This window comes from Benincasa hispida, chromosome 1 (assembly GCF_027475165.1).
Source record: "Benincasa hispida cultivar pf3 chromosome 1, pf3_genome.v1.1, whole genome shotgun sequence".
NCBI lineage: Eukaryota > Viridiplantae > Streptophyta > Magnoliopsida > Cucurbitales > Cucurbitaceae > Benincasa > Benincasa hispida.
Window position 1 is genome coordinate 31650940 of NC_143478.1, and position 12142 is coordinate 31663081.

The following is a 12142-nucleotide window of genomic DNA, read 5'->3' on the forward strand; positions in this document are numbered from 1 at the left end:
CGACTGTGGATACTTTGATTCAATTGTTGAGTTTATCTTTGCCTCCGGATGAAGCTCTTTATACTTCACTCATCCTTCATCTCTGCCTGTTTAATTTTCCTCTTATGGCAATCAAGGGGGAGTGCTGTTATGCGGGGTTGGTTTGTGTGTTAGTGTACTGTTGGTTTTGTTGTACGGGTTTGGTTTGGTTTGTTTGGTTGATGTTGTTGGTTGGTTTGCAATTTTTTTGTGTTATTGGTTGGTCTGCAAATTTTTGTTTGGCTGTTTACTATTAGTCCAACATGAATACATAGCCAAATAATTAAAGCTGCTACTCTAGTTTTTCTTAAAGGTAATTGATATCAAGGTTCACATTCCTATCTCTACATTTTGTTGTACTAGAAGGAAAAGAAAGATCCTCTTATGGTTAATACATACATACATTATACGATGTATTTGGTAACATTTCTTTATGATTTCTTTTCATATTAATGTTACTAATTCTAAAAATTGATGCTCCTAAATTATATTTTACTTTTTGTCATAAAAAACTTTAAAATTGTTAAATATAGCATAGGTTGTTAGATAAAATTCCATGGTAAGATTGATATTAACTATAAGATGACTATTGTCCTACGTATGCCCTAAGTGGGATCTCTTCAATTTTAGAAATACTGGGTGCAAATTATTTTTGGTATCTTGGGAATCATAACCTAGTCTCTTAATATACTAATTCATTAGAGCTTCTATTAAACCCTAATTAACTAGGAATGAACTTCTTGTCCATTAAGTACATAATTAATAATCTAAGGTCTTGATTAAATAGATCACATAATAGAACTCAAACTAATAAAACAACTCAATATGATAAAGTACCAACCAACATACATAGTTCATACTTTAATTATTCGTGTTAAAATAAACACGACTAACCTAGATATCATAAATATACATTACAGTTTTCTTGTATTACGGATTAAATTATGTGTTCTCGTTTATATTTATTTAGCAGTTATCCATCAAAATGAAAAAGTTTAAAAAAAAAAAAAACGTTGTTTAACTTAAATTATTCATAAAATTAAATAATTCAAAAAATGCAAAACCAGTAAAAATTATCATCAAGCATATTCCTATTATTATTTTTCTGAAGACAAAATATATTACTAAATCTTATTTGTTATAAGATATAATAAGAAACAAAAATGGTTGTCACTAAAAGTAGATTGGATTTATTTTTCTAAATAGATTAGAAAGAGAAATGAGTAATAAAAAAGTATGTATCTACAAGTATTATGAAAACCCTAGGGTCAGATTTTACGTCAAATCAAAGTATTAACCCAAACAAAATATACTAAGCAAAGTAATTAATTTAAACCTAATTGACCATAATCTAATGCTCGTTAAATCCTCAGAATTTAAATAAAATGGATTCATTCAAAAGAAATTCCAGGTCCAACGTTTGCATTAGAAGCATTAGTTTATTTAAGGAGAAAAAAAAAAAAACTGGAAATTAGGAATAGTGTAAATTGATGAAATGCACACTCATCGATAGAACGAAGATATAGGGAGCGATGTGATCTAAAAAAGCGTGAAAAAATAAAATTAATAAAAAAAAAATACTGTTGAACTTACACATCAGTCCTGAAAATTGGCTGATTTGATCTGATTAAACTAAACGGGAAGGATCAGAAACAGCCGCCATTTTTCGAAGCTTGAGCTGAAAGACCTGAATTACTAGAAACCCACTTCCTCTTTCAGTCACCTTTTTCGTTTCTTAAAAAAATTTTAAGGTAAAAATTTTTAGATTCTCTCAACAAACAAACCCATCAAAATCCAACGACAAAAAAGTAAAAACGTTTCGATCTTTAATAACTTTAACACACACCTACTCAGTCACATCAAACCACCTCCTCCACCGGCTGCTCCGGTTGTAGTTGACAGCGACGACTGCAGCTGCAGCAGGTGGTGGTAACAGTCGGCGGCGGTTGGCCGGTGCTCTGGATTCTGATCCATACACCGATTTTGAAGCTCCATTAACATCTTTGGAATCCCAATTAACCCACAAGTTTTTATCAAAAATCCCACTCCCCACATATCCACTTTCACCCCATGCAAACCCCTTTCCATCTCCGGCGCGTGTCTTTCACTCGCCGCCGCGTACGGGTATATCTGCGGTGCTCCTACCGCCTCTTCAAACCCACATAAAATCCATTCTCCCTTTACCCTTCTTGTTTCATCTTCTTCTTCATTAATTTCCTCATCTTGAATATCGCTTCTTTTCTTCATCACCTTGTCCCAACAAATATCTCTATGCATGAAACACAAATCATGTAATGCCACAAGCGCTTTGGTCACATTCTTTAATGCTTCAATTAATTGTTCATAGCTTGTTGGTCTCAATTTGCAAACCCTTGGCTTGAAAACCAATGCTAAATCTTTCTCTAATGATCCAATTATATACTCCGAATGTGGGATTCTTTGATCCAAGAAATCATAAATCTCTTTCACTGCCGTCCATTTTCTTCTACAAGAGAAAATTTTAGTGACTAAATTTGGTGTCATTTCCATTATAACACCATTTCCCATATCAGTTCTCTCAAAATCACTTGAAATTCCCAATTTCTGGCATTGCTCAGCCAACAAAGATAGAATTCCACCAATTCTATGACATGGGACTAAAGCCTTGAGTCTTTCACTAGGCGATGATAAATCTAATGAATATAAATCAGTTCGAATGATTCTATAATCTTGGCCACGACTTAAAGCACAAAATGTTACCAAATACCCTATTGCATAGTATCCCAATACATAAGGAATCTCTAAATAACTCCAAAGAAGCTTATCCACTAGAGAGTTAGAAGGGTTGAGACCATTATCTTTGATTTGATCGGTTTCTTCACCTCTCCATAAACAAAAATTTCTGATGAAACCCGTTACATTTGGCCATTCATCTTGCAAATTATCTGTGGTGGTGGAAGATGGGGAATAATTATTGGGTTTACGAATTATTTGCATTTCCATGCAACAAAACTCGGAAACAAGGCGGTTGATGCAATCATCCCAAAGGCTTATGAATGAGTCTCGACTTGAAGGGAGGCTAATACAAGGGTTGGTGCGTATGATAGGGCATATCATCTCGTTAATGAAAGATTTGCAATCTAACATTTCGGTTGTGGTTGTAAACATCACCTCTTTCCCTTGTGGTAAGTAAGCGTATACGTCTTTTCTAACGGGAAATCGATGCTCCTCCGATGGTGGGTCTTGTATGTGCCATGAGAGCTCCGTTAAGCTCGGAAGAGATGTTGGTGGGATTCGTAGACACCCGACATAGTATTCGGTTGGATCCTCATAATCCCATGAAGTATTTGCTGCATAAAAACCAAATTAGCATCCTAAAATTAGCCACATTCAACAACTATCTCTAATCAAAACTAGAACGAAACAAATTAACTCATCCTTAGTCGGTATTTAGAGCATAGCCTATCGACTTTAAGACCAACATAGCATAATTGTTGTATGTTAAGCACTTAGAAAGTCATTCCATACAGGTTCCAAGACTATGAAGTCATGGTCGTAAATTCTTATCTATGTCTTGTGATGATTTGTAAGCCCTTCATAAGAGGAATCTATATTCAAATTATGGAATTAAATAACTGAATTTAGAGGACTTACATCTTGAAGGCTCATTGGAGTGAGGAAGAGGGAGTCTATGAGGAGGAGCTGACAATTGAAAAGGATAAGGCAATGTGTTAGATCAATAAGATATGGAATCAAAGATGATTTGAAAGAGTAGAAAATAAAAAGAGAATAAAAATATTTATGATGATGCAAACTACCAGTGGAAGTGTAAAAAGGAGAAGCAGTAGAAGGGGATTTTCTTCTGCCAAACACTTTGATTTGCTGTCCTGAAACGAATCTATCAACAGAATAGCCTTTAAGAGGACCATGGTCATAAGATTCCATTGTGCAAGCAACCATTGATTCGTCAAAAAAAGTTAGCTCTTCTGCATTTAGAAACCCACATCCTTCAACTCTAATCCTCCCTCCTGATCTAACCTCTTCACCTACTCCTTCTTCACCCCACAAACTCACTGATTCCTCCCATACCATCCGGACTTTCCCAATTCGTCGAATCTCCTTCGAACCATATGAATGACAACTCGGATTGCCACTTGCATCAACCGAAGCATAATCAACCCCAAATACTTGTTTCGCTCGACCTACATATCCAAAAGTATAAATAAAAGATTAAAATTAAAAGTTATATGCTCGAACTCCTATAATGTCATTTAGTTAATTAAATCACTTACTCGAGAGAGGGAGGTGATGATCTCGAAAAGGAGGGGGAGGGGGGAGGTATGTAGTTAAAGGAAGAAGTGGGGTTGGTTTGTTTCTCATTTTGGAGCCCATGAATTGAGATAGCTCTTCAAAAACTTGTTCATCAAAAGAGGCAGGAAGTCTATGAAGTTTCCTCTCATAAGGTGAAAGACGAAAGTAACTTTTACCAACTAATTGCTCTCTCTCTCCTCCTCTTTCCCATTCATAAACCTTCCTAAATTCACCCAACATGTTATCCCATTTTGTTCCTGCCGTTTTAGCATCTCTATTAACCCCATGTTTTTGGAGATACTCGGCCACCTCCCTATCTTTATCCGCCCTTGTTTTTCCACTTCCTCTTCCTCCTTGACCTCCTCCTACAATCCCACCACCAATTTCATCTGATGATCCACCACCTGCATAATACAACAAAATAAACACCTATAAATCAACAATAATAATCAAAACACTTCAAATGCACAAAATCATTTCATGGGGTTTAATAAAAACAAGTTTTATGACGGACCCATGTGTTGGATCTTCAGAATAATTAAAAAAGTTTGAAACTTTAGATGAAATGAGAGAAATTTATACAAAAGGATAATTATCAAACACTTCAAAATTACAAGATCATTTGATGGGTTTTAATAAAATCATGTTTTATGACAGACCCATGTGTTGGATCTCAAGTATAATTAAAATGTTTGAAACTTCAGATGAAATGAGAGAAATTTATTTAAGAAAAAAAAAAAAAAAGGAACCTAATTTAACAGTAGTTGATTTGTGCCACCTTGATATTGGACTCTCCAAGCCCTAGCTAACCACAACATCTCATTAGGTTTCCAAACTGGGCTAACATACTTTCCCTTTCTGTATTGTGGCTGATTTTGAGATTCCCCTTCTCCTTTACTCCTCGCCGGCAGTGGTGAATGAGAAGGAGATGATGTTGTATCGGAAGACGACGCAGCGGCGATAGTGGAAGTGCCAGCCGGACGCTGCGACGGAGATGGGCTAGAGTCACTCCCAACGACGGGTATCGACGGTTGAGAGGTGGTCGGAGATGGGAGAAGCTTCCATTGGCCAGCCGTGTACCGGGTCCGCTTTGGATTCACAGCCTCAAACGGCGTCGTATTTGGAGTTGTAGTGGGAAGATAGAGTGGTGTTGAGATAAAAGGAGTAGCAACGATGAGAGAGGAATCATGATGTTGGTGGTGGTGATGGTGGTGGTGGCGGCGATGGAGGTGGTGGTGGTGGCGGCCACCGCCGTGAGGCCTTGTTTCTAAAGAATCATCAAGTGGGTCTTTAGGAGAAGAGGAATCATAGTCTTGTTGCTGTGGAGTCGTCTCACCCTTTTCACCCATAATAATAAGCAAGAAAAAGAAAAAAAGAAAAAAAAAAAAAAAAAGGAATGTTGAAGTTATGGGCCCAAAGGGAAAAAGAGTAAGAGACCAAAGTGTTTAAAGAAGAACAAGAGGCAGCACCATTGGAATTGAAGGGAGAAGAGAAGAGTTGTTATTAGTTAAAAATAAAACATAAAAATGGGATTGAATCATTTTTCTTCTTGTAGCTGTCTTGGGGTTTGCAGTCGCCTATTTTTGCTATATTACGGCCAAGTCGTAGAAATCCATTATTAAAGTGCTGAGAAGAGGAGGGGGGCACCAATAGGCATGCTAAGTAAAAACATGTAATAAGTAATAACTCACAACTAAATCAAACCAAACAATAATAATAAATGCAATATTAAAAAAAAAAAGTGAAAGAAAAGGAGGTTGTTATCTGCATCTGCGGGGGAGCTGGCATGGATGATAAGACCAGTCATAAGTAATAAAACAGACTTTAATTTTACTAATGAATTGTTAAGAAATAAAACAATGTGAGCAAAATTAAGAGACAACTATGTGATGTATATTTGAAAATTTGTGTTTGTTTTTTAAAGAAATATGAAATACGAAATACAAATTAAAAAAAAATAACAATTATATTGTGGCAATTTCATCGAACAAAGGAGAGAAAAGATAAAGAAATAGGGTGAGTTGTAAGTTTATTTATTTTGTAGTTTGTTAAGAGTTAAAAGAGAGATGAGAAGGTAGAATCAGCGTAGAGTGAGGGAGTGAGTGGAGACTCGAAAAGAAATAGAGAGAGAGAGAGAGCCAGAGAGAGAAATGTGTGTTTCTTTTGTTAATATATTTGTGGGAGGTGGCTAACTAAGATGTGGACTGTTCGAATCGATGGCCTCTGCTCCAATGACTTGCTCTTGGCACTTTATGGCCACGTCTTGGCATATTTCAGTCACTATCAAACACACCTTCCCTTCTCCCTCTCTCTTTCTTTCTCTTGCCAATACACACTTCACAAAATCATACTACATTATTCAATATTTATTCATAATCTTACTCGTCTAAACAAATTCTCATATTTGTTACTAAAAGATGTCTGTAGTATTCAACATGTGAAGATAATTATCTTTATTATATGCCGTCTTTTGGGTGATTAAAAAAGCAAATGACGAAGGTTTATATTCAAAATAGACAATATTAATAGATATGAATTTTATTGTACTTATCTATAAAATATATATAAAAAATAATTAATGGTTTGTCATTAATATGAATATAATATAAATAATTGGCATTTTCACTTGTTTAAAAAGCCTAAAATATTTATTTATTAATTTAATTACTTTTTTATATTTTCTTTACAAGTATCTTTTAATATCGATATTCCCATCAATATTTTCATAACATTGACACTCGATATTTATGTTGGCATCACATTTTAAATCTTGATTATTCACGACTTTGGCATTATTTTAAACCTTCTTCTTATTCACTTTCAAGAGTAATGTAGATGTTTATTTGGTGAGTACGTTTTATATCACATGCTAGGATGGACAAAAACAAAATAGCTTTGTTTCAAAATTATTCGTACGAATATGATAAATTTTGAAATTCTAACATAAATTTTATCTATCATACATCTTGTAAATAAGAGATGATTTTTTAAGTTGTCTTGCAAAGATAATCTTGTTTTTTTCTTTTTCCTCCCTTTTTAGTTTAGTATCATGCAAATTTGAATGAGATTCAATTCAACCCTCACTCAAATTAGAGTGGAAATTGTTTAGAGTACAAAAATTGAAATAAAATTAAAAAAAATCAAAATAGCTAAAGATGAGAGACGAATAGATTATAAATGATTATAAATGATGGTAATTAACTTCCATTGGTACGAGTTTTTTTAAGTAAAATAAAAAGCAAAAAAAAAAAAAAAAACCATCAAGGGCATGTATGACTAAACCGAACAATTCTATATTATTGTGGAGATATGTGGAGGATTCGTTATCCTTGACAATTTATCATAAGAGCAATGGTCTTGACCTAGTTGTGTGTTGAACAAATTTTAAGATTTTGAATAAAGAGAATTAGTGAGTGTTAGGAGTGCAAACAAAGTTCCACGTCGATTAGGAAGTGGTCATGAGTATATAAGTGTGGATAGTTATCTTCATTGATATGAAACATTTTGGGTGGTTTTAAAAGCAGAGTCATAAATATTTATGTCCGAAGTGAACAATATAATATCATTGCGAAAATAAATTGGATGTTCTATTGTCCTTATCAATAAATCTATCTGAGAACTAGCTAGAGTGTGATATCGTACCATTGTAAGGATATGTAGTTAATTTGTTATCTTAATAAAATCTTTGACTTAGACTCGACTACAAATGACGGATGCATCCCCAACTAGCAAGGAGATTATTTGTCTAAAACACAGTTTATCATAGTTTACTCGCAATATTATCATTATTACTAGTTCTCTCAAGAACAAATAGTAACGACTTTGTCTTTTACTTTTATTATTGTTATTTGGCATCTTCTTAAAGTCCCATGGATAAATTAAAAAGACCCCTCTTTCTATATTGAAAAAATAGCTCCTCTATTTTGCAATTAAAGGCATCTACATTTGTAGCTAGCAATATCTTCCAAACTTCCTTGAAAACATACGCTAACTTTTATGCTGGCATTTCTGTGACACATGAACACATTTCCACATACCTCTAGGTTGTGATCAACCTCATGTTTCCCAAAGGGTAATAATTTTATTTATTGAGCAATCAAGGAAGCAATAAATTTTCATAAATTCATATTTTTACTTTTTATACAATAAAAGATTTCAATAATAAAAGTTTAGAGGTGAAAACTATAGTGAAAATATCCAAATTTAAACTTATATACACACTTCAATTTAAAATCATGAATTACCTTTTTCCTTTTTTTTTGCTACGTCTCTCCTTGAACTTGATTGACCATAAGAGGTATCTTCTTTATTACTTGACAGGGAGAGATTACAAAGATGTTAAGAAAAGAAAAAAAAAAGAAACTTTCTCAATTCACCTGCTTTCCTTAAATTATTTATTATCGTTAGAAGTGTGATGAAAAGCTCTAATAAAAAAATACAATGGACTTACTAGAAGAGACAACACTTAATTAGTAGAATAAGACATTTTATTTGAAGTCAAACTTAGGTAGATTTAGGTACAAATTGATGAAGGGTACGAAATTAGCCTATTTGTTCTAACAAAGTGCAAAGGAACAAATCTCACATAAGAGAGTGGAAGCCAACTGTGAATGATATCCTTAATAATGAATAAAAATCCCTACAAGAATAGTACCATTTCTAACCTCACTTCACTTGGCCCTCATGAGTTTACGAATACTAGGAACTTAGGCTTTGCTGTTTCAACTACCTTTGTATGTGTCAATTTGCCCCATTTCTTGCTTTCTAGCATATGTCAATGCATATATTGTCTTTCAATTATGTTAACCCATTATATGTTATATGCTTTACCTCCCACACCCTCTTCTTCTTTCCATGGTCAACCATTTCCATTATACTGACTTTCTTAACAAGTTGCTGTCTATATTGCACACGGTCAATTTATAGTCAATTTTTAGCTTAGGCATAGGTCAATGTTTCAAGTTGTATTATTATATAGATGACTTCAATAAAAGATGTGTGATCTGTTTAGAATGACTCTCGAAATGACACGTTTGTATGGTCTTGGTAGTTGGTATCATAAGGGGACTTCAAAATGTAAGTATCCACAACATCCTTTCACCACTTGTTAGTGCTATTGTCAATTATAATTGACACAATTGACATCTTGATTCAATCTTTTACCTAAAGCATTTCTTTTTTTCTTTTTCTTTTTTTTTTTTCAATTATAACGTATCTTGGAAAGGAGAAGGATTAATTATGAATTTAGGATGGAAGTTCAGATTTTTCAAGGTACGTAAAATGGTAAATTAGAAGAATGAGATAATTGTTGAAAAAGATTAGGCAAAAAGGGTATATTTCAAACTATGAAAAATAGGGTATTTTTATTGTCTTTTAGTAAAATGCGTTGGTTCAAAAAATACACTTATCTTGACAATTGTGCCACATTCAAAAATCATTTAAAGAAAGAATGGAAGGTTGATTGGGAGTTTAAAATTTAAGGGCTCGGTTTATATAAATATTAAAGACTCTGCGGCTACATCACATGCTCTACCATCTAATGCACTCAACCACACAGAATTTATGTAAATTAAATAAATATCCATTAAATTTAAATTCCCAGTCAATCTTCCATTACCTTTTTAAATGCCTTTTCAACGTGACAAATTTCCAAATGCGTTTTTTTTTTTAACAAATGCATTCTATTAAAAGACAAAAAAAAAAAAAAAGGTCTTATTTTGCTAAATAGTTTGAAATGTACCCCTTTTATCTAATATTTTGAAAATTTACCTTATTCTTCTAATTAACCCTAAGCAAAACAAAGATTTTGAAGATATATGTTATGAAATTGACAACAAAAAAATATAACAGGTAAATAGTAAAAAAATCGACATAGAGATTTACATGATTTATTAACAGTAGACGGATAAAAGACGAGAGCAATTTTATTATTAGAGAAATATAATATTATAGATTGCAATCATGTCTCTAGAGTTAGAGAATTTATATATGTGCACATTCATTTAAAGCGTCATATAACAGATTTAAGATATTCCATTCCAAGAAGTAAGGAGAAGAAAAAGCAAAACACAAAACTAACCTATAAAGAAAAGTAGAAGAGATTTTAGTATGATGAATTCATAAGTATTGATTGTATAATGCTTTGGTATAATGTGTTGGGCACCATAAGCAAGGACTCTTTTGTCTAGTTTCCTAATGGGTGTTATGGCTACTTTTGAAACAATTCCTCTCGAGATATTGTTTTCAAAGTTTTAGGCCCACAAATCCATGTCCTTCCATAAGGAAAAATAAAGTGCCTTTTCTCTTATACCTTTTCCATTTCATTTTATGGAAAAAAAGGCTAGATATGACTTCCTTGCAACACTACAAAAGCTTTACCTTTAAATCATTTATGCATATCAGAACGGCTAGAAAGGTCTTGTAAGGTAACTCAAGAATATCATGTTTCTATGCTCAAAGCATAATTGTGGAAAAGAATTGTCAATCTTTAATACTCATTTCTCTATCCAACAGTAATGGTGAATGTGTATATGAAATTATTTGCTTCATAAAATATTCTTTTATATTTTTCAAAATTGAACTACTTGAATAGTATTTATTGTAATTTCCACCCCCCTCCCCTCTGATCTGCCGTTAAAGTACAATTATTAATGTATTTGGCCTAGAGACTACATTATTGTGCCTACATATATAACCTTTTCCGGCCTTCTGAATAACATTATATTATAACCTTTAATTCAGTAAGTACAAATAGTGGTAGGTTAAAAAATTACATGAGATTAATATATGGCACTCCTGTTGCACCAATGGTAGCTTAGTAGAGAAGGGTGCTATATAATCAATTCGAATAACTAAAAAAAAAGTCATCGGTGGTTTAATCTTCAATTGTTCAACAAATAAAAGTAACTAACATGAATTGGAATAGATGGACAACTTTTCTTTTTCCCAATTTAGGAGAGAACTAAGAAATTTTCCACCAACGGTGACTTTTGGATGTAGAGATCTTAGCCAAGAAGGTTAAAGCTTGGCTAAAACCACGTGGACACATTTTCATGTCCTAATCAAGATAGACCAATTAAACATGTTGGATGTGGAAAACTCACGCGAGTTTGTCATCGTTGCAGGACTCTTATGAGTTTGTCTATCCGCTCACTTCTTCTGGTCTAATCTCTCTTTTTGATCTAACCTATATGAGAGTTACTTGCACCAGTGTGGTGCCGAACCTACCACACTCCAAGACCTAATTATAGTGAGTGTAGAGTAGCTAAACACATGAAAGTAAGTTCAAGCCTTTCTTTAGAGATTACATATTCTTTTCTTTAGGGGTCGTTGGATGGGGCTATTTATAATGTTCTTCTTCTATACACATGCCTATGGTTTCGTGTAACTCTTACAATGTTAGGGTAGCTTGCGATACTCAAGGCTATAGCGTGCTAGATCGAGTATGAGTTAGTTATATTTTTATTGGTATATATTCATCGACTCAACTGGTCAACCAAAACTTGAAGCTCTATCTTTTTTTTTTGGGATGCGCATTTTCCATATCAACCTACATCTGAGGGGTAGTGTACCCATTGGAAAGAAACTTCACTAATGAAGAAAGTTCAACAATTACACTGTAGTACTTCTGTAAGAAATTCTCTATAGTGACTCACAAATAGCCAACTCCCTAGTTTTAAATTAGGTTTCCCCTAAGTTTGAGATCCCCTCACTTCCATGAATGCTCTTCACATGGCAAGAGTTTGAGATCCCCTAAAACTAGCTTACTTAGGCTCCTCTTAAGTATATTCTCTTCTCAACTTCTCTCAAGTAAGAATGAAAGAAATAATATAAC

The 12142-nt window shown here is 33.6% G+C and overlaps 1 protein-coding gene across 1 annotated transcript; it reads right to left on the reverse strand.

Annotated features, from left to right (window-relative positions):
* Window positions 1–1561: 1561 nt before the first annotated feature.
* Window positions 1562–5657, reverse strand: LOC120074408 (Protein kinase superfamily protein). Its single transcript, XM_090312945.1, has 5 exons — window positions 5084–5657; window positions 4290–4712; window positions 3816–4199; window positions 3652–3699; window positions 1562–3347 (listed from the first exon to the last, which is right to left on the reverse strand). Exons 1-5 carry the CDS (start codon window positions 5655–5657, stop codon window positions 1873–1875), a joined length of 2904 nt encoding a protein of 967 aa, XP_090169071.1. The 3' UTR covers window positions 1562–1872.
* Between the last annotated feature and the right edge of the window lie 6485 nt (window positions 5658–12142).